Source organism: Danaus plexippus, chromosome 11 (genome assembly GCF_018135715.1).
Source record: "Danaus plexippus chromosome 11, MEX_DaPlex, whole genome shotgun sequence".
Classification (NCBI taxonomy): Eukaryota; Metazoa; Arthropoda; class Insecta; order Lepidoptera; family Nymphalidae; genus Danaus; species Danaus plexippus.
In genome coordinates this window covers 7,990,842-8,013,457 of record NC_083544.1, presented here as the reverse complement: position 1 = coordinate 8,013,457, position 22,616 = coordinate 7,990,842, and the positions used below count along the sequence as shown (strand labels likewise).

Below are 22,616 nucleotides of genomic sequence, written 5' to 3'. Positions count from 1 at the left end.
TGACTCAGTTACAAGTATTGAAATTAAATTATTTTAAATTAATTTTTTTACGTTTTTTTCTCTCCTATTTCTGAGTTCATTGGTCAGTTTGTGATGAAATTTAACTAATATGTTTATATAACATAATTAACTAGAACGGCCAAAAGAAGAAATGAATGCGTACCTACATATAATGAGTTTTTTAAATTCTAATTAATTTTTTTGAGTTTCTGAATCAGCGTGTCCTAGAACGGTAACCGATGTCAAATGATATAGAGTAATAAAAACATACTTGCTAATAAATAACAACCATCAATATAATGTTATATGTCGTAATTTAAATAAATTCGTTCACTACAAATACTTCATTTTGATCTAAGTCCATTGAATCATTACATAGTTACAGCAACTGTTTCATACAGATAAAAAAACTTAAACTTAAAGTGGCTCATATCTTACTACAGATATTTATTAATAACATGATATTTACAACATAGCATTGACTACAAAATAAAACGAGATGTTCAAGATATTCGTAAATCAATGACATTGTCTTTCACTTATTTGAATAGCAAATGCGAATAACTAGAAAACGTAAAATAAAATTGACATTCTTATTATAAGTATAATGCTTGCGGGGTTCAGTAAAATGTCGACTGAATTATAACAAAAGAGACCGAATTAAGTATAACAAGTGATATATTCCGATAACTTCCCTTAAACGTAATCGATGGTGTAATAAATAACCTTTGGGGCTTCTGACAACCCCCTTCTCCGGAAAATAATATTAAAGATTCCCCTTCTGACTCATTGAGAATTGCGTTGTAAGGAACGTCAATACTTACCCTAATATTCCCGTCACGCTTAATCGATCATATCGATATCTCTTTCAATCACTAAGGTTTTGGTGAACATAAGATTTGTCACAGTTTATTTTTGTTTTTTGAAATTTTTAATACTGTTACTGCGGCTTTACAGCGTCGCCGGAAGAGTTGGCCGGTGCTGGGACCAGCCCGTACACAATTTAAATGTATAAAAACTATTTAATATTTGTTTATTTCATACAAAGTAACGAAAATTTTAATGCAAAGAATAGCAAAATGAAAAGTATAACGCCAAAAAGTTTGAGCAGCAGGGTTTTTGAGGAAATTGTCTATCAGTAAACCTCGCTCTGTGGAGGTTGGTTCAGGCTTAGCTTTTATCTTCATCACACGGGAATCGCAAGCGGAATTATAAAATGTTCTGCACTTATTGAGATGTACGCTAGTAAGATTAATTTCCGACACGCACCTACAGGAAAAATGGCGTTCACCAAATATGATAGTCGTTTGAAAAAATATAACAATCTTTGACTTCGCTTCAAAATATCTATGATCTTCTGTGAGCAGAAGAATATGTGCTTATTTCTATTAGAGTTGTTGTATCTCAATTCCTTTTTCCACAGACTAGATCATTCTGAATCCTACTTTCGTATCTGATAGAAATAAAAGCTGAAAAATCCAGTAACTCTTCACAACAGCATAACTATACTTTTTTACTTAACTCTGTTACCGTCCATATTTTAAAGGACGTTTCAATATTCTTATCACTTTGTTTTGTTTATCTTGGGTATTGTTATAACTTTAAATTTTATCTTAATAACATAAAAAATGGCTGCAGTAAGATTTGGAGACAAAATAAATAAACAAAAGTACAACATTTTTGTCTATAACATACGTAAGGCACAATCACATTATGTATTATTTTTACACAACAGAATTATGAAATAAAAATGACTCAACGATATTTTTAACCGTACAAGTTCGAAGAATTGTAAAAAGCTAATCTTACTAATAAAAGCGTAAAATAGTGACAACACCGTAATCGTCTGGGGAGACGTAAAAAAACAAAATCGTTCCTTAACGGAAGTAAGTTTATGGTCGCGTTCATAAAATAAACAAACTATAAAAAAATTAAATAATAGTGATGTGAAAGAAGCCAATCAGAATGAATTGAAGTCCAAGTATAAGTATGGCGGTTGTGAACTTTAATGATAGCAAACCGCGGCTCGAGGCTTACCTCCTGATCCTTCTTGTTCTGTAGGTACGTCATTTATGTAGAATTATATTAAAAATATAAAACTAATTAACAGCCTTTTTACTATTGCTTAAAAGAAGTTCTTGTTGTAACGCACTATCTTAGACACGTACCTTAGTGACCAAACTAGTACGAATACATATTACGCAAGCAGTAGTTAAAGGACGCGTTCAACTGTTATTATTTTAATTGGCATTTCAAGACATTCAATTATAATATTTTCCATTCCTCTGTTCGCTCCTGCACTAGTGCCAAAATTGTTACAAAAATTTTGTTTTTTCGTCATACATACCTAATAAATGTATAAGAGAATACATATATATATATATACAATTTTATACAAAAATATGTTTTCCATTTAGAGAATTTGTTACGTATTAAATATTTATTCAATTACTGCGGAAAATAGTGTTTGTTAACGGTAATTTTAATTGTCTTTTTACATCGTTGATACATCCTTTATAATATTATCCGCTTAAATTATATTCTATGACGATATCAATACTTAAGTTATACTTGTCATATGACGTCAAAAACTAGGCAGAAGTTATTGTGTACGGTAACAGACAACTAGGCTTTAATATGGCGTCTGTAAATTATGAAAACTAATACAATAGAAATGTAGACAAAAATCACGAACAGTGTCATTACAAGTTTACATAGTCAAATCAACCAATTTTCATTTCGTTTTCTTACTAAGAAGTGCGTAAATTTATAACCGATATACTTACTATTAACCGACCGTATTACGTTTGACGATAGATTTTCTTAGTAAGGGTACAATAAGGTTTTGCAGTTTTCTTAATTCCAAAACTATTTTATTTATGTCGAAAGGCAGTAATCACTTTACGCAGTTTAACTTACAGACTCGAAGCGTTAGAGAAGTCTAACAATGTATTTGCATATAATATTTACAACCTATTTACAGTCCGCGTATTACTTTAAGTCGCATTCAGTATCGTAAGTATAAATCTGTCATTTACTTTTTTTACATATTACAATATAAGAAATATTGACACATCGTCACGTAATAATAAAATATTATAATAATACATACAATATAAAATTATACCAATTTACACATGTTCTATATTTACTTCGTAATCTATAGAAGTGACTCTATAATGTAACCTTACGAAAAGGGTTTTTAATATATATATATATATATATATATATATATATATATATATATGTGTATATATATATATATATATATATGTGTGTGTGTGTGTGTGTATATATGTATAATGGTCTCCCAGGATTTCCTCTTCAAGCGAGGGGATACACAGATACTGTATGGGGCTCAAGAAACAATCAGAACTAAAACTCTTCCTCGAACAGCCCTCGAGAGTTGAGTTAACTATTTATTCAAGTGTTTTGCTGTACTATACTCGGTTCTGTACTCCGATGAGATCGTCACCGGATATTTGGGGGCGAAGCGGGGTTTTTAAAACTGTTGACATAACTCTTATCACCCCACATTACTTAGTACGTTTTATTTATATGGCATTCAATAATATACGTTATTTAGAATTGAATAAGACCGCTTATGTTTTTGTCTAAATAGCATAAAGGTATTGTCAGGGGCGGTAAAGACAACAATATGACACTTACATGCCTCGCCCTATTGTAAGACGTCTGAAATAATGATATCTTCTGATATTTATGACATGGAAAAACATTATTTAACATAATTAATATTTAAAACTATACAGTTTTACTTCTCCTAAGAATAATATTGTGTAGTCGCAATTTCGCATTTAATTTGAATAAATAAATATGAATTAGTAATTTAATCAATGATGCTTCTTGAAAGATTACATTCACGATATATTGTGTCGGCCATCTTACATTTTAAAGATCTCTTTATATACGACAAATATAAAGGAATATACTAAATTATTTTTAACCGTGAAATTTACCATGTCAATGTACTCATATATAAGTGTTCTTTTGTAAGTCTTTGTGTCAGTGTTCTTTGTTTGGAACAACGGCCAGAATGTTAGAATCTAAAGCCTTATCAGTCGTCGCTGCCACGTTTTTCGTGAGTATATTATCAGAAGCATCTTTCATAAAAACAAATTAATAGCTTTTAAGCGTTGAACCACAGACAATAATTGTTTTAATCCAACAAGTGAGTTCAACATCGTTCTTGTTTATGGTAGTTTTTATAATAGATAAAAAAAATATTTCCTATTTAAAAAGATATTTAATTTAAGCAAGCATAATGAGTTCCTGTTATTGTTCTCAGATTTTAACCTTGCTGTCGGACAGGGAAGGTACGTTGTTTAGTGATATTGAACTCATCTCAAACTTTGTGAAAATGTATGTATGTACAGAATATCTGGCAGCTTCCTTATTTTTTGAAGCCTGTAAAAAAACTAGATCCTACAAAAATATAATCGTAAGATCCACAGGGTGTTATTTCAATTAATTAATACGACAATTATTTTATGATTGCATTTTTATTTATACCTACATCTTATAAAATTCTAAATATTTATCTGTATTTTTTTCAGTTAACGCGGCTCCAGAGCCATGCAAGGAAATAGTGGAATTTATATTTAATACAGACCGGATAAGGAAAACCAAACACACCGAGAAAGAGAGCGGAGAAGTAGACGAAAAGGAACAGAGAAGAAAAGAAAAGATCAAACAACTGAAAAAGATAGATGAAGGTACAATGTGATAGTAAACTATAGAAATGAGATAACATAGATTTTAAAATTAAAGATGTTTGCGCCAACTTTCAGACGTTCTTACGAGAATACATATCGTCCTTTACAATAATGAGATCACAATCCGCCATTTTTAATGTGTAGCGTCACTCCAGCTAATAAGTGGAATTTCAATATACTTAAAGGTGCAAACTGCAATTCTAGAAATCAAGCCACCTGTTTTCCTTGCTCCTACTATTTTAGTTTTCTAGTAGCTACATAAATCCAATATATAAAATTTAATAACCTATTTATTATTGGCGGCACCGCAATGGGAAAAAATCAAAAAGGGAATTGTACAGAAAATATTTCTTACTCTAGGAAATATGGTGTCTGTATATATTTTTTTTTTCATTCATAATCGAAATAGCTCACAAAGTAATCATTAGCTCGTCAATAAAGATATTAATAAGTAAATAAAACAAGCCTGTGCATTAATAGTCTTTAAAGAATTTAACGTTCATACTGGGCCGCACGTAACACTTAATGGAGTAATCATATGACAAAAATGGCTTACATCATTTTGGAAGAGCTGATGCTCAAGCACAAAGCACTGAACCGATATTAACCGATAAGAACTACCGCAATACTTTCAAGTGAAAAAACCATCAACGACACACAGACATCGACGTCAATATCATTATACCATTCTTTCTGTATTGGGGGTTAAAAAAACGCCTAAATGAAAGTGAAATGTAGGAAACACTTTCTAACAAAAAATAAACTTTCCGACAGGTAATTCTATGTAATATTGTTACAACGGTACACTTATAATGGCAATCATAATGTTTTTAACATTAAAATTATTTTTACATAATACTAGAATAGGAAATAAATAAAAAACATCCAAAGGATATCTTATAATCTGCTACTTACAGAAGACCGCGTGCAAGTTTCATATTCAGCCATGTTTTTAAAGTTCTTTACTTTAAATATTTATTTATATAATCTATTTCTTATATCTGAATCCTGATTCATAATCACTTTATCTTTTGTTACAGTTCTAGAAAAGCTGGGTAAGTTATTTATACATTAAAGTGGATATTATAAAAACCGCATTCTGAAACATTTTGATTAGATCTTGCAATTTTTCACATTTTTGAAGGTTTTGAATGAAATAAATCCGCTAATATAGTGGCTGCGAAAATAATTTAACTATTAGTTCAACAACTAATTGTGTAGATAACTCGAGAGGTTAAACAATTTTTTGTCTCAATCTTTATTATTTCTTTACAGTTATTTTAGGATCAGATAAAGAGGCTTCTGAACAACCTAAAAAAGAACCCAAAGGAGTCATGGAAGAATTCATGTCTGGTTATTTTAACTTCATAAAATATTTAATGAGCATGTAATATATATTAAGTAATAAATATTATAAAAAATGCACACCCTATATATAGATATAAAACACAAATAAAACATCAAACCGGTTGTATATTAATTTAATCAGACTCATTTCACAATGCAAACTGATAGCACACACAATTTCCCCACGGTTTCCCCGTGACCTCATAAATAAGACTGCGCATCCCTTATATACATGACTGCACAAATTAACTGACATACAAAATGGAATATTTCGAGTCACTTAGTTTTATTAATGGATCTATCTAGACGCCTCCGGTATTGCACTGTACCCTGCGGTACATAATGTCTTTATTCACACTGACTCACACTTCACAACTCATCGTGCTCCTCCTGTGGAATAATATTACAATTATAATAAACAGCTCTAAATAAAGACAAATCTAATACCATCTGTTGGGAAATGTGCAAAAATTATACATTGGGAGACTGCGCCTATCAATGGTAGTATTTTTTTTATTTTTAATGTTTTAACCAGCAATCTTATACTATTTAGATTGTCTCCCGATCAAACGCTTCTAATAAGTAAGGTGAAACAAACCATATATTATTGGCTTTGAAACTGGACTCTGAGAAATGCATAGCATCTATAGTATGTGTCACTTGACTTAATACATGATACAAGTGTGTTATGTCATGACCTTATGGGAACTACACAGATTTCCGGGATAAATTATAACCGATATCTCACTCTGGTATCCAAAATATGGTCATTGGAATGTTTCTTTCAAATCTGTTCAGTATATATGATGTTAAGGAGTAACAAACATCCATACAAACTTTAACATTATTATATTAGTGGGACAGTACTGGTTATATAGTGATGGTAGGACTAACCACAGGTGATGCTAATCCCTCATCATCAAGATCCTCATCATCCTCCTCCTCGGGCTTGTCCTTATCCTTCTCTCTCTCCAGCTCATCCTGTTCGTTCTTCATCTTCTTCTCACCCTCCTGAGTCTTCTTCACGACCTCGGCCCTCTCCTTGGCCAGTTCTATGTCGTCGGTGAAAAGTATGTTATCGAAGATTGTTCCAGACTTCACCTGCCACAAGTCTAGACCGATGGCGCAAAGCTCATCCCTCTTGTATAGATTGGGATCCGGAGTGTATTCAGGGTTGTCGATCTCGGGGTGCACCCACGCACCTTTGTAAGCTGGGTTGGAGATCTGGAAAAATATAAAAAATAGATTTAGTAGGAATTAATGTTGTGACGAATGTGCGAAAATATATGTTAATTTTTGCTCTTGAATTTGAGTGTGAGGGTACTAATAATGAAATTAATTTACTTAAAAGATCTAAATATACAGTCAATAGTTATGGTGAAGTTCAATGTCCGCGACAAGTCGTGTCGACCAAATATATTATACGAAGCTGTATGAAAAAAACTCGTGTAACAGTGAATTAGGGTCAACGTACTTCAGTTCACACATCAATAGACGTTTCATACAGTTTAACGGATATTATTCTTTTGTAACAAAGGAAAATAAATTAAAATTGAAACTACATATATACGATAAATTATTGTATCCGCGAATTTATTGGAGAAATCTCCGTTCTTCGCGACTAGTTGCTTTATGAGAACTCGACAAGAATATTAATGAATAACCTCGTCTTTTATAATTGGTTAAATATGTACAAAATACAAATGATCTCCCCACCTGCTTAGGCGCCCAGGTTCCCTTGTAGTCAGGGTTGTCGATCATGGGTGGTTCCCATTCACCGTCCATCTCATCATCCCAATCCTCGGGCTTGGCGGCATCAGGGTCAGGGATGTGTTCAGGTTTGTCCCAGTCTTCTGGCTTAGTGTCTTCAGGATCAGGGATTGTGGCACGGTCATCCCAATCCTCGGGCTTCTTAGCTTCAGGGTCCTAGTAGATGAAGTTGCGAATTAAATTAGTATCATACTAATTTTGCCAGGGACTTCAAAAAATTCATATGATAATTAACGAGTTGGGATATGTATAGTCTGTGTCATAGGATGTCATACACAATATAATGAGATATTAGAGCCTATATGATGTTCTGCTGTCTGAGCCACATTACTGAAAGTTTAAACAAAATCTATTAAGTGGTTTTGGTAAGAGACAAAAGGTCATTAGTACATCCTCACAGACTTTCGTATTTACAACAATTGCTTCTAACTGCTACTCTATCTCTAGTGCTGCAAACATTAATCTTCCTAACCTTGATCATCTTAGGTGGGAGGAAGTCCCAGTGTTCTTCGAGGCTGCCGGCTTGGACCTCTTCATTGTCGATGAGGACCTGGTAGGTGTTATCGGGCTTCACAATGAGTGTGTACATGTGAGTGTAGACGTCGTCCTTACAACGGATGTCCTGCTTGATGAGGTGGTTCTTGCCCTTGTAGCTGAAGATCACGTGCACCTATTCAAACAATACATTCAAAATATATTCTGTTGATTTACATCAACCCCGCCCAAAGTAGGCGATATTGCCTCTTGTTGGCACTGCAGGCCTAAAGGGGCGGTAAGAGACCCAGAAAAATAGTAGTTTTTTTGTTACAGGTTTCATTTAAATGAATACCCGCGAAAGGCTAGATCTCATTGAAAATTAGTTTCGTGTAGAGGTCTGCGGGGTGATTTGTAAGTGCTTGTAGCTAGAGTTAGTTATAGATGATTTTCAGTAGGTGCAAAGTAGGCGGTAGACAAAATAGGTTTGGGAACTCCTGATTTACATCCTAGTGCATATTATAAATTTAATGCATTTATATCTGAGAATGTTAAATAACAAATGTATTCAGTGTACATATTAAAGGTCATAAAAATACAGGTCTAACAAATTTTAAAGATGTGCACTTTATTGCAGTTGTAAATTTTTATTAGAAGTTATTTTTTTTTATGATACTGATAATGTTTATGACGATAATAAAGCCAATGGTTTAAGTTTTAAATGACCCAGTTGATGATAGACGAGATATTGATTAAAGCTGATTAAACTAAAAAAGGTTGAGTGAAATTTTAAAATGGCAACTTTAATCATCATGATGATAAAAATATAGGCTCAAAAGGACTCATATCCAGAGCCGTAAAAACATTTACAAAAAAAAAAAATGATGATAAAAATGGTGTTATTAAATTGTAGTGTGTCCTAAATTTAAATTATTACAAATAATTTTTTTTTTAATGTTTATATGAAAGGTAATTTTTTTTCTTTTAATACAACTCCACAGACAAATAATAAAAAGAAGGCCAAGACATTATCAGCACAATTGCATACAAAAAATTATTCTTAAGCTAACAGGAGGTTCTAAATTAAAAATTATAATATTTATTTCTCATCTATTTATGTTTTTACCTACAAAAGATAAGGATAGTAAATACTTCCACCGAGTGTTTAAGGTTTTAAGATTTCTACTTTTAATGCACTCAATTTGAGTTTTTTGTTAACAGATTAAATATTTATGTAGTTGAAATAAAAATATTAGATCTGTACTAAAACCTTAATGAGTGTGACATTGTAATACAAAACATTATTAGAGGACAATTAATTAATAACTCTTGATATAAAAAAAAATAATGGGCTGAGTTTTAATGATTCATTAGCACAGTTTTATGATTTAAAAAAAAGCAATTTTTTTAAAAACAAAATAGTAGTCTCTTATCTATAGAATGATAGTTTTAAACTAACCAATTTGTGTGTTAATGTGGGTCTCATTAAAGAGCCACATGCCAATGTACTGTCTCATTTGAATATTGCCTCATAATACAACCAGTTAAGAAACTCATTAGTGATAACAATAAATTATTTAAAAACAAGTTACTTCTAAAATGTATGAATTTAAATATTTAAGTATAAAAAATGAAGATATATCTTGTGAAGTTATAAGTATTTATTGCTTTTAAAAAGAGTCGTATTGTTTTAAATCTGCAAAATAAACAAAAAATTCTCACCTTCTTAGTTCCGGGTCCGCAGATGTCGGGTCCAAACATGATTTCATAGGGACTCTCTCCATGCATGTCTTTCTGGTCGAGCTTGCAGTCGAACACCTTGAGGTATCCACCCCCACAGTCAATGTCCTGTTCATGTTTCACAGAAAACTGAACCACCAAAGGCTTGCCTTCGTTTGAGAACGGCTCAAACTTGCGCGAAAGGGCGTAAAACCTCGCATCTTCTGATGTCTGAAGACCTATTAGATTGATCATAGCAATTAATATTGTGAACTGTAGATTTCAATTATTCAATTTCAAATATGATATATTAATTATATGAGATATTTGATATGAGATATTTGATTAAGAAATATCATTTGTTGTAAAAAGTGAATGTATTTTAATTACCTTTATCTTCCTCTTGGTCGTTGTAGAACTTTCCAGCGGTCAGTTTGAATTTGCCGAATTCTTTTCCGGGATGTTCACTGTATACCCAACTGGATTCCCAGGAGTCTGGAATCGGATAAGTATTATTAGATTCGACATTGTAATCCTTGCCGGCATCATAAAATCGATACCACGCGCCAGATACCGGCAATCGACGCAATTTATAAATTAAAACATGGACTTACCATCAGGGAATTTCTCTTCAAAGTACACATCACAATTAACTAAACTTAATGCCAGCAGGCTGGCAATAGTTACGAATATTTTTTTCATTTTGATTTATAACTACTACCTCCGCAAGCAAAGGACTAGCCACGAATAACTTCGAAGTTTGGCGAGTCAACTATTATTTAATTTTGACCGGTTTGTTGCGTTGTTTCGCTGTCTCTTTCGCACTTAGCGGGTAAAATATTGTTAGAATGAAATAGTAATATCGAAGTGGTTTCAATGGCAAATTAAAGAGAGAGATGGAAATATTAAAATCATATAAGTGGAATAGAGATAAAACAGTGCAAGCATGATGTAATGACGTAGCAATACGCAGACAGATGGAGAATTCCTATTGGTCAACGTTAGCAAATAGAAATTGAACACACGTGTGTTTACTGACATCGAAAAAGACCGGGAAATATAAATATCCCATTTAAAAATTCAATTCTGTAAGGAGATAAAGATAGAAAAGATTCAAATACACGTTAGTCGTATTACAATTTCAACAAACGTCAGAGCAATTTGCATTTCTTGTTAAAGAATATCCTCTGATTAATTATAAACTTGAGATTTAAACAAAGTTCATTGCTCCAGAAAGTTCATTCGGCTCACCAATCGGAGTATTACAGGCAGACGAAAGAGAAACAAATACGAAATATTGTTAATTAGAAAGAGATGGGACATTCTACTACGTATCCGATTATAAAACACTCGGAAAATGAAGCAATTATCTTTAAATTGTAGGAAATATAGAAATCGATAAAAATATTTGAATTGATAGCGGAAGTCGTATGAAACAACATTTAAAAAATTCTATTTTTGCGGTGCAATATTATTACATCTGGTAAGCATTTAAATCATGATTTGCTATCTGGTAGCCGGTGTTTTTTATGCATAAACATTTTAGTCAATTCAGCACTTTTAATTTGTTATAAGTTATGTAACGAACTTTCTAAACAGGTATTTTGGATATCAGAATAGTCATCGTCACCAAAGTTGACTTTTTAAGTTATTTAAGTGTTATATGATTAATGACTTCTGTATTGTCGTAAAACATAATGAAGGACATGATAATATTAATAACATTTTTGCAATAAAATTTCTTTAAGTTGGAAAGATAATTTTTTAATCTTTTTAATTGCATTTTTTTATATATATATTCAAGAAATGCGGGGAATTAATCAACACCTTTAAAAAAAAGGCAATTTATTTTATATCACCATGAAGTTTTTATGTTATTCTTTTTTTATACGATAACACATAAATTGATACATTCAAATAATGTATTACGACTGATAAAACAAGGAAAAAAAAAACAATTACAACTACTAGTTTCATGTTTAATCTTTAATAGTTATTTAAAATCGTTTTTGAAGTCGTATTCGTCGCTTCTGTTCCGTGTTGTCAGTGTGACGTTTTCCAGAACGTCAGCCAAACTGACAGCTTGCTTTTCGTTTTTCGCCCTGTTCTTTTTGTCTCTTTTGAACTGCATCTTTCTTATTTTATTCTGTTTGGTGTTCCCCTCTATGAGCATTTCGGGATCGGTTTTAGTTTTTTCGTTCGTTTTCTTGCTTTTGTCCAATTTTGACCTGATGTTCAGCGTTTTAGGTAAGAGGCTGGATTCGTCTTCGTCTACTTGCATTTCGTGTTCGGCCGCCGCCGTCACGGGTCCAGTGCTCGCTATCTGTCAGAGGATGGACATTATTAATTTCAATAATCATACTACGTGACCCGTTCCAAACTATTTCATGGTGTGGCATTCGTGTGTATTCTTTGTTGTTGAAACACCGATTGCGGAACCATTGTCAATGATAGCGATCACATCGTGATAGAAACGTTTCAAATGCTTAATTATTTACGTTTGAGCGAAGATAATTGCTTTGGACATAAATACTAACGGTGGATACGACTAGCGTTTTTATGATAACTCAATCATGAAATTGAAAATCAAGTCTGTAATTTGGGGTTAAATAAAAAATGTTTTAAATTTACAATCTATATAAAATGTGCTATCTACTTTATACAAGTAATTATTGCTTTAATTGTTAATTTTCATAATAAACATAAATTACACGACTTAATAACTTATGTAAGTACTTTAATATGTGAAGTAACTCCAGGGTACATAGGAATAAAATACACTTCTACTTTGTTATATTATGATGTTCTCGATAAAACCATCCATTATTACTCTGTGATCGACCAAAACTAGTAAAACTTTTTATTTATAATTTTATAACAAATTATTTCAGTATATAATAAAAATGATAGTTTTAATAACTATTAAACTTTGTTTTTTAATTAGAAGTTGATAGTGACGTGAACATTAATAATTTTGTTTTGATATTTTATACAAAACAGCTGAAACATAGTGAACTGTCCTTATCTATATGAAAGCAACATTATTTTATCAGATTTGATTTAACATATGACTAGTTTTTTGGTTTCCCCTCAGTTTTGTAACACACAATTTCTGGTATTGTAAGTATTCTAGTTGAGATTAGTGCCACAAACACTTTAGATTCATAACCTATATATATATATGTATATAACATATACATATATATATATATATATAACCTATACATATATATATACAGAGATATGTATACCTTTATGGCGTCACCATCATTGTTCCCAAGAGCATCAATCGCCTCCGTCTCCATGGCCTCAAAGCTGTTGATGTCAAACTCCTGAGCGAGGCTGTTAACTATCTTTGCTTCAACATGGACTTCAGATTCCACTTCAGGTGGCTCCGTGAAGTAGCGGACCTTGAAAGAGACGAAACCTCTTAGCATTCAATGGGTTAACGGAGCGGGTGCCGGGTCCATCGCTTTGCAGGGAGGGGAACTCCAACAGTGCCTGGGACTTGCAACCCAGGTGTAGGTTTAAGCCCTAACTAACGCGCGTTAATCGCTCACCTCCACTGTCCAAGCTCCTCTCCCTACCTAGATTCCTTATAAATACCGTGAAAGATAATCGGTAGGAAGTTATATAAACACTTTTTATATACCAAAATATTATAATATATATGTGAGTTTTTTTAATCTCAAATACCCATTCACCGTTATTAATACAAATAAACTTGATCTTATAAATGATATGTTTAAATGATTAAACATTACATACTACAAGAAATAGCAGAATTGTAATAAATGTAGAGGCATCAAGTATTATAGTATTTTGTAGATATTAATGGTAGCCGATCTTTAGTAAGTGTATTGTAGTGAGATCTAAGACTCGCGAGTTTTATTCATTTAAATGAAACTAATATTTTTCGGATAAACTACGCGTGATTTATTTTTGTAAAAAACTACATACTCCCGACGTTTCGGTTACTTTTCAGCAACCGTGACCACGGACGGGCAGACGAGACGTGTTTGTCTGTCCGTGATCCGAAAAATATTAGTTTCGTTTAAAAGTGTATTATCCCAACCTTTCCAGTATTCCAGTCGTTGAGTAGTATTCTGGCTGCTGCATCACGATCTGGAACACCGCCTCGACGGAAACGCCCCATACGTTTAGCGAGAACACTGAAGAACTCCTGAAAATAATATCGTATGATACGCTACAGTAACCTATGCAGTTCAAAAAAGAAAATATTAGAGAGGACAATAGTTATTCTTAATTGCTATGAGTATATAAATGTAGTACTTAGTAATTATAATAAGAAATAAATAGGTTATAGATTTAAATATTGGACATTATCTTGTATTCGATATTGATACTTTTTGTAGATAAAAAAAAGTATGCTCAAGAGCTTTGTTTGAAATAAGAATGTTTGTTAAGATATATCCATGTTAGAGCTCTTATACAGATACCGCTATGCTCTGCTATTTCCTTGCAATCTATTGCTTTGTAATAATTGTTTAAAACTTATATGTAATAAGTACAAGTGTATGTAGACTTGGAAAAGATTAGGGTAGTTAAACAGAAACGTGGAAGAGAACTACAACTTACTTCAGGAGTACTGAAGTCTGGTATGCAATACAATGATATGAGCGTCTGTTTGTGCGCCCTCTGTAATATAGCTGTGGCCGGAGTCAAAGGATCCTTCAAACTGCCCACTCTGATAGCATTCTTGAGAGCAACGGATGAGTCATTATCGGAGCCGGCATGGAATACTATACCAGGACTGTCTAGGATTTTGATTTTGCTGTCTAGTTGTACCGTCTGCATTTGTCTGTGCAAAAATATAATTTATATGCTGTTATTTGAATTAAACTCTGACCACCACCAATGTCAGAAATTGTTTAAATGTTATTCTGTAGTTGTATAACTTTATATCATTATTATCAAATAGGGTTTTCCAATAGGGACGCTTGAACTTTGACAGCTGATTGCGGCCATGTTGTTTGAGTGACAGCTGTCAAATGCAGTGTGTTATATTCATTCCGTCCTCCCAAACCACCATGGCAGGTTACAGTGTCGAGCAGCACGTGCAAATCATAAAATTGTTTTATGAAAATGGGTCTTCAGTTCGAGCAACGTTCCGCGCACTTCGCCCGTTTTACGGTCGCGATGATCGTCCTGCCGAGTCGACTATCCGTCGATTGGTGGACAAATTCGAGTCAACCGGGTCAGTTAACAATCAGCCGGTTCCCGTGCGTCAACGTAACGCGAGATCTGCCGAGAATATCGCCGCTGTGCGCGACAGTGTCCTCGAAAACCCGCGGCAGTCAATTCCGCGTCGCGTCAAAAAAAAAAAAAAAATTTCGCAAATATCTTTCCTACATGTATTTTTTTTTGCATTTCAAAGATCAAGCGCCCTTAATGGAAAACCCTATATCAAGAATGTATAATGCTTAGGTTACACAAGTTAAGTTATACAGACAACAAAATGACTATTCAATTAAAGAAAAACAAAGATGAATATCAATTTCAACGAATCTCGTCTGGATGCCCAGAGTGTAAAGAATCTTGCAAACATAAAAGATCTGGGTTAAATCTTTAAGTTTCATCATTATATGTAGTTTTTCGTATATACCAAGTATAAACACCCTGTATAAACTTCAAAAATTTCAAATATAAAGGATTTTCTTTTATCATTTATGATTTAAGTATTTTTATTTAGATCTTTTGAAATGACGAATCTTGTTAGCGAAACCATAATAAGTAATATATATTCTTACTTAGTAATACCCGGAGTGCTGCCAACATTACAAGCTTTGGATCTGTTCAAACTGTTGATGATGGAACTCTTTCCCACATTGGGTAACCCGACAACACCCACCGTTATGGATGTCTTCATGCCCTTGTTACGACAATAATTACCCAACAAGCCCATTAACAGCTCCGCACCAACACAAGCTGAACCTGTAATATATAGAAAAAAGATTATTAGCAAGATGTAAGGTTTTTTGAAACTACCCACGTTTTATGAGTTCAGTAAGAATAAGTTCTTTATAAAAAATATATATATTTTGATGTGGTAGGTATATTTGTTTTATACGAAGCCAGAGTAAGTAAACATCATAAATTTTAATTTTAAAATAATACTATACAAAAAATTATACCTTCCATTGTCACATGTTCATGTATGAGTTAAATATATCTTAATAACTGACGTTACATGAAAAAAAATTAAAGTTATTATTATTCTGAATAGTAATATTACCTTTCATTTCTTTCTCTTTAACAATATGCTTCATCTTCCTCCTACCGAGGTTGTGTTGTTGGTCCTGTGTCGAGGCCTTGAATGGCACAGCTGGAGATTGTCTTCGGAGATACTTGAGCCAAGCTGTCAGGTTGTCCCGTGGCACTAGGTCTGCCTTGTTGAGTACTAAAACTAATCTCTTCCCTGATTCACGGACAGCTTCCTCAACTTGTGTACATCTTGTACCTGTATTGATGTTGTGAACATAAATATATTAATAATAACTTTAACATACATTATTATATACTTATATTTGCGCGTAACTTTGCCTATAAGGATTTTGGAATTGGGTTCGGATAGAAAAACAAACAGAGGTTACAACAATAGATATGGTGATCAACCAGCAGACATATTTTGATGTGTAATTTACATTCCCATAAAGTTTTATCAAAATCTGCTTAATGTTTTTGTGTGTAAGAGCAACAAACATTCTTACAACTCCACATATTTTCCGTCTCATAATATTAGTAACATTACATACATTAGATCCAGAGGGTGTCCTACTAAGTATTTTTCCGATATTTAGCCTTGGGCATACGGGTACGCGACCCCGGATCCTCGAGCCACCACTTTCATACCTTTATCCTCAGTCCATGAAGGTGGTGTCCTGTACCTCCCCTCATTCCCCTTCCTAGCCTCTTTCCCCCCTTCTCTATCTTTTCCTTTCCTGGTTTTACCCGTAAAACGGGGTTTTGGAGGTCAGACGGCAGTCGCTCCGATAAAAACCACTCCCGCCACTCTTATGGTTGCAAAAGTTTACGGACTGGGTACGGCTAGGGCGTCGCCGATAAACGACGCGCAGGCACATCGCCCTACACCTGCGATAAGTGGGCAAGGGCTACCGTGTCAAGTACGGGCACGGCTAAAGACGTTAGTACCCCGAAGGAAACTCCGCTTTGCAACGTGGAATATTGGCTCTCTAACCGGACGATGCAGAGAACTCGCAGATGTACTCATGAGACGTCGGGTCCAGTGTGCGTTCCTCCAGGAAACTCGCTGGAAGGGCAATAAGTCTCGGAACATCGGACAGGGTTACCGGCTGATATACACTGGGTCGCCTTCAGGTAAAGCTGGTGTAGCGGTAGTGCTATCTGAAGAGCTTCGGAATGGTCTTCTTGAAGTTGATCGTCGCTGCGACCGCCTGATGCGGGTGCGGGTACTGATCGAGGGAGTGATTACTAACTTGATCAGTGCTTATACTCCTCAGGCTGGATGTAGCGGGTCCGAAAAAGAGTCATTCTGGGAGCAATTTGAAGAGGTTCTACGTGCTATACCAGCTGCTGAAGTAGTCATAGTTGGGGGAGACTTAAATGGCCACGTAGGTAGGGCTGCGGAAACGTTTGACCGTGTACACGGTGGTTTTGGTTATGGTCGCCGCAATGCAGAGGGAGAAAATATTCTCAGAACCTGTATTGCGTCTGACTTAGCAGTCGTGAACACGTTCTTCCAAAAGACTCCACAGCACCTTATCACGTATAAGAGCGGGTCCCACTCAACCCAAATAGATTATCTGCTGACCAGACGGTGTCATATCGGCAAGGTGACTAACTGTAAAGTCATTCCTGGTGAAAGCCTGACGGCCCAACATCGACTTCTTGTCATGGACTATGTCGTTACCCCGAAAAAGAAAGTGGCCGAGAAACGTAAGCCTCGCATCAGGTGGTGGTTGCTGAATGGAACGATGCAGACCAGCTTTCGGGCAGAGGTTGAGAGTCAAAATCTGTCGACTAATACCGAAACTGCTCAGGAAGTTTGGGATCGAGCCCAGTCAGCAATTATCACAGCAGGTAAACGAGTTCTAGGCCTTTCTAAGGGAGGACGGGTCATTGACAAGGAGACATGGTGGTGGAATGACGAAGTGCAGGAGGTGATTCGTGAAAAGAAGACTGCCTTTAAGAAGTGGCAGCAATCAAATTCTCCTGAAGACAGACTAGAGTACATAGCAGCGAAACGTGCCAGTAAAAGGGCTGTTGCCAGAGCCCGCAGTGATAGGTTATCACCATTATATGATACACTTGAAACTGCGGAGGGGCAGAAGCTCATTTACAAATTGGCACGAGCTCGGGATAAGGCGACGCAAGATATCGCAAAATGTCTTAGCGTCAAAGATTCCCAAGGCACGTTGCTGTGTAATCATGCCTCTGTGAAGGAGAGATGGAGATGCTACTTCAAGGAGTTGCTAAATACTCAGCACCCGTGCAGTCTTCCAACCGAAATACCTCCTAATCTTGGACTTATTGCCCCGATAACACCTGACGAAACTCGGAATTGTCTTCGACGCATGAAGAATCGGAAAGCGGTGGGACCTGACGATATTCCGATCGAAGCGTGGAAATCATTGGGCTCTCTTGGTGTGCTCATACTGACGGACCTTTTTAACCGCGTCTTGAACACTGGGACTATGCCACATCAGTGGCGTTATAGTTACATTACCCCTATATACAAAGGCAGGGGCAGTGTTCAAGATTGTGGTAGTTATAGGGGCGTTAAGATCATGAGTCACACCATGAAGCTCTTTGAGCGTATGATCGACCTCAGGCTCCGCCGAGAGTGTACTGTCTCGGAATGTCAATATGGATTTCAGCCAGGATCGGGCACCTTGGACGCCATCTTTGCCATCAGAACTCTGATGGAGGCATACAGGGAAAAAAGGAGAGCTCTGCATGTCGCATTCCTAGATCTGCAGAAGGCCTTTGACTGCGTGCCTCGTCAATGTATCTGGTGGGCATTGCGATTCAAAGGGATCCCTGAGGCCTATATTGACATCATCAGAGACATGTACCGCGATTCCGTTTCAATGGTTAGGACTGCTGTTGGCGATACAAAACCCTTTCCGATCTCAGTAGGGGTTCACCAAGGCTCGGCTCTTAGCCCCTTCTTGTTCAATATAGTGCTGGACACTGTCTCGGCTAACATCCAGGACCAGCCTCCATGGCTGATGATGTATGCCGATGACATAGCGCTCATTGATGAGAGCAGGTTGACGCTAGAGCGAAGAGTGAACCTCTGGAAGGGTACGCTTGAGAACGGTGGTCTTAAACTAAATGTGACGAAGACCGAGTACATGGCTTGCGGAAGCCCGGACTCTTGCACTATCCATATAGGTCCTGAACCAGCCGTTAAGTCGGAAAAGTTCAGGTACCTTGGATCTATTCTGCATGAGTCCGGAGGCATCGATCACGATGTCCAAGCCCGGATCAGCGCTGCTTGGGCGAAATGGCGTGAGGTCACAGGTGTGGTCTGCGATCGCAGAATACCTACCAAGCTCAAGGGAATAATATACAAGAGCATAATCCGACCGGTTCTCTTATATGGAAGCGAATGTTGGCCAATACTGTCCAGGCACACTCAGGAGCTTCACGTCACGGAGATGAAGATGCTGAGGTGGATGTGTGGCGTAACGCGGGCTGACCGTATACGTAACACATTTATCCGAGGTAGTCTTGGAGTTCGTGACGTAGCGGATAAGCTTCAAGAGAGTCGCCTGAGATGGTATGGCCACGTTGCACGCCGGCCTGAGAATTACGTCGGAAAAATCTGCCTTAATATGTCGGTCCCTGGAGCAAGACCCCCAGGACGCCCAAGAAAGCGATGGCTGGACACCGTGAAGCAGGATATGAGAGCCAATGGACTTACCACCGCGGATGCTAAAGACCGTGCAAAGTGGAGGAGTTTGAGCAGGAAGGCAGACCCTGGCTAATGCTGGGATAATTGCCAGGAAGAAGAAGAAGAAGAATATTAGTAACATTACTTACCAATATAATACAGAGTTAAAACTATAGTTTCCAAGATAAGCTCACCCTAACATTATTTGTTTGAAGCTTAAGAAATATCATTTTATAACTATTCTGGTTGAGTAAAAATATTTTTTCTACAGATATTTAAAAAAAAAAACAATTTGTCATACAAATGTTTCAGACTTGAACAGAGTTAGCTGTAGCTAGATTTAAATCTTAGAAAAAATATTTGCCGTAACTTAATCTATGACTTTATTCCTATCATCATTTCATAATGGATCCTTAGATGAATCTTGAATTATCTGTACTTATAGTGTAGCTAAATATTACATAATTTAAAATAACAAGGATCAAAATCATATATTAAATTCAAAATTCCCCAATTATGTCCAGTAGTTGTTAGATGTTAGGTTAAACGAGTGGACTGTGATCGGGGGCGGCAAGTTTGATTACCGTTTGTGTCATAGAATTTTTCATTCCGTGTTTATTATAAAGATATCATTATCGTAATCCTACCTAATGGATCTCTAGCATCAACGACTTCAAGAATGACTTCAGCTTCTGATATAACCTTCTTGAATTCTCTGTAATATGTTTTCAATGAATTCTCCTGTTGTCTGTCCTTGCTATATTCTGTATTACCATTTTCATTGCCTTTGAACGCATCGTGAACTTTACCTCTGGCTTCTGCATTTGCAACCTTAAAAAAATGGCAGGTAATCTATTTATACGCCAGTTATTTACTAAGAAAACAAAAATGAGTAAATATATACTTTAAACAATATATAAATCATTCTTATATGTAGATTGTAGAGAAACAGACAAATTATATGTCACAGTACTTTTCTAATATAACACAAGCTATATAACAGTAATCCTACTGTAAGTTTTCCTTGGCAATCTAAATGTAGACGCTTTCTGTTTTTTTTTACATATGCTTCTATAATATACAAATGAAAATAATCATGTCAGCTTTAGTGAAGGCAATGTTACATTGTAATATAGACTTTTGTGTGAGTGATGTGTGTTATAAAAGTTACGAACATAACCACAGATTATATTTTAAAAGTTAAACCAAAGCTGGTTGAAAGTTACTACTGTTAGCTGAAATGAATGAAAGCTTTATTTTATTTTCACATACCAGAGTGTCGATACCCACAGGATTCTTCTTCTCTTCAAGTTTCTTCTGTTTGTCTAACTTCGCTTGCTCTCTTCTCTTCTGTTTTTCTTCTTCTTTATGCTTTTTAACAAGTTCTACTTCTTTCAATATTTCCTCTTTAAATGGACATACGTTAGGTATTTGTACAGCTTTAGGCTTTTTAGATTTAGGGTTCTTTTTTGCCTCTTTCTTTACTTTCCTGTTGTGATCTCTGACTTTCTTTTCAATTTTATACCTTAGCCTAGCAGGTTGCCTTTTAGATGGCTTTTCTGTAAAACAATAATGATTCAACTTACAGTTTTAATGAATTCTTTAGTGTGAATATACCGAATATATAAAATACGTTTTCAAACTTTATATCAAAAAAGCACATTCATAACCTCAAACATTTGAGGTTTCAAGAAGCTTATAAATATTTCTAGCTTGCGTAAGCAAATCATTACACAATAAAGAGTAAATGGTTGGAAACTCATGGGCTATTAATAAATTTAAAATAACATTAAAATAAACAACTAAAACTTACTCAATTTAAACTTTGCCATGACTTAGTTTAAAACTAAACACTATAGAGATCGTAAAAACAAGTATTTCACAGATTTGTTATTTCTTATGTAACAATGTGTGTTAAAACTTTAATGCATTTTTGATTTTAATGTATAATAACGCTATTCTTAAAAAAGGTGTAATATATTTTATAACTTCTCGTTATATTTTTGTCACTTTTATGTCAAGTGTCAAGAACATGTGCGTATTTTAGATGGACAGATAAATAATATGATTTTTTTAAAGAATATATATTTAAATTTTTTGTAAAGTAATAATAATTTTTATTCTGTGTTGCTTTTTTTATTTAAATAAGAGTCATTGTATTTTTTCCATGATATGTTGAATTATATCGTACAGCCATTATGATGCTAGCATCCAAAGCATAAAAAAGACAAAAAAAGTACGACGATGTTGAAGGTGGAACTTTTAAATTTAAGAGAAGGTACTTATTACTTTTGAAGTAACAACATGTCATGTAGATTTATAATCATATAGATGGTTATAACGTGGCTAAATCCCTATATTATGAGTTCGTTAATGTCATTTCCTGGCTAATGTAACAATTATTTTTTGGACCAGAAGATTTTATACAGATTTTGGAAATAACGATTACTTAGAAATACATTCAAAATAGTAAACAAAAACATTTTATATTTTAACTGCTACCATGCATGTTTGCAACTGCTACCATCAACTTATAATTTTAAAATAAAACGAAAACTAATTATTTGTGCAAACTGGACCTCTAGCGTGGTCTTCCAAAAAAAAAACTCTTCTAAAAGTGTCTTGTGTTGAAAATATGTGTAATTTTTAAAATTTACTACTATAATGATTTT

General features: G+C 34.8%; 3 protein-coding genes across 3 annotated transcripts; 1 reads left to right on the top strand and 2 right to left on the bottom strand.

Moving 5' to 3' along the window:
- The first annotated feature begins 3,863 nt into the window (after nucleotides 1–3,863).
- On the top strand, nucleotides 3,864–6,158 carry LOC116765631 (uncharacterized). The gene is made up of 5 exons (XM_032655185.2): nucleotides 3,864–4,099; nucleotides 4,307–4,334; nucleotides 4,575–4,733; nucleotides 5,774–5,788; nucleotides 6,009–6,158. Exons 1-5 carry the CDS (start codon nucleotides 4,055–4,057, stop codon nucleotides 6,122–6,124), a joined length of 363 nt encoding a protein of 120 aa, XP_032511076.1. The 5' UTR covers nucleotides 3,864–4,054; the 3' UTR covers nucleotides 6,125–6,158.
- Nucleotides 6,159–6,198: 40 nt separating this feature from the next.
- On the bottom strand, nucleotides 6,199–10,817 carry LOC116765630 (calreticulin). The gene is made up of 7 exons (XM_032655184.2): nucleotides 10,658–10,817; nucleotides 10,434–10,538; nucleotides 10,047–10,282; nucleotides 8,323–8,520; nucleotides 7,797–8,006; nucleotides 6,975–7,304; nucleotides 6,199–6,470 (listed from the first exon to the last, which is right to left on the bottom strand). The coding sequence occupies exons 1-7, from the start codon at nucleotides 10,743–10,745 to the stop codon at nucleotides 6,450–6,452; spliced, it is 1,188 nt and encodes a 395-aa protein (XP_032511075.1). The 5' UTR covers nucleotides 10,746–10,817; the 3' UTR covers nucleotides 6,199–6,449.
- Nucleotides 10,818–12,008: 1,191 nt separating this feature from the next.
- LOC116765525 (guanine nucleotide-binding protein-like 3 homolog) lies at nucleotides 12,009–21,957 on the bottom strand. Its single transcript, XM_032655004.2, has 9 exons — nucleotides 21,758–21,957; nucleotides 21,217–21,503; nucleotides 20,592–20,775; nucleotides 16,300–16,524; nucleotides 15,815–15,998; nucleotides 14,643–14,865; nucleotides 14,119–14,226; nucleotides 13,295–13,453; nucleotides 12,009–12,366 (listed from the first exon to the last, which is right to left on the bottom strand). The coding sequence occupies exons 1-9, from the start codon at nucleotides 21,774–21,776 to the stop codon at nucleotides 12,037–12,039; spliced, it is 1,719 nt and encodes a 572-aa protein (XP_032510895.2). The 5' UTR covers nucleotides 21,777–21,957; the 3' UTR covers nucleotides 12,009–12,036.
- Nucleotides 21,958–22,616: the final 659 nt, after the last annotated feature.

Bases quoted from the DNA above. Each gene is read 5' to 3' on its own strand.
- LOC116765631 (XM_032655185.2), top strand. From the start codon at position 4,055: ATGTTAGAATCTAAAGCCTTATCAGTCGTCGCTGCCACGTTTTTC. The intron at 4,100-4,306 runs GTGAGTATATTA...TATTGTTCTCAG, and splicing joins TCGTCGCTGCCACGTTTTTC to ATTTTAACCTTGCTGTCGGA. The intron at 4,335-4,574 runs GTACGTTGTTTA...TATTTTTTTCAG, and splicing joins CTTGCTGTCGGACAGGGAAG to TTAACGCGGCTCCAGAGCCA.
- LOC116765630 (XM_032655184.2), bottom strand. From the start codon at position 10,745: ATGAAAAAAATATTCGTAACTATTGCCAGCCTGCTGGCATTAAGTTTA. The intron at 8,521-10,046 runs GTGAGAATTTTT...TTGTTTGAATAG, and splicing joins GCGGACCCGGAACTAAGAAG to GTGCACGTGATCTTCAGCTA. The intron at 7,305-7,796 runs GTGGGGAGATCA...ATATTTTTCCAG, and splicing joins GAACCTGGGCGCCTAAGCAG to ATCTCCAACCCAGCTTACAA.
- LOC116765525 (XM_032655004.2), bottom strand. The intron at 15,999-16,299 runs GTAATATTACTA...TATATATTACAG, and splicing joins TAAAGAGAAAGAAATGAAAG to GTTCAGCTTGTGTTGGTGCG. The intron at 14,866-15,814 runs GTAAGAATATAT...ATTTTTGCACAG, and splicing joins AGCACTCCGGGTATTACTAA to ACAAATGCAGACGGTACAAC.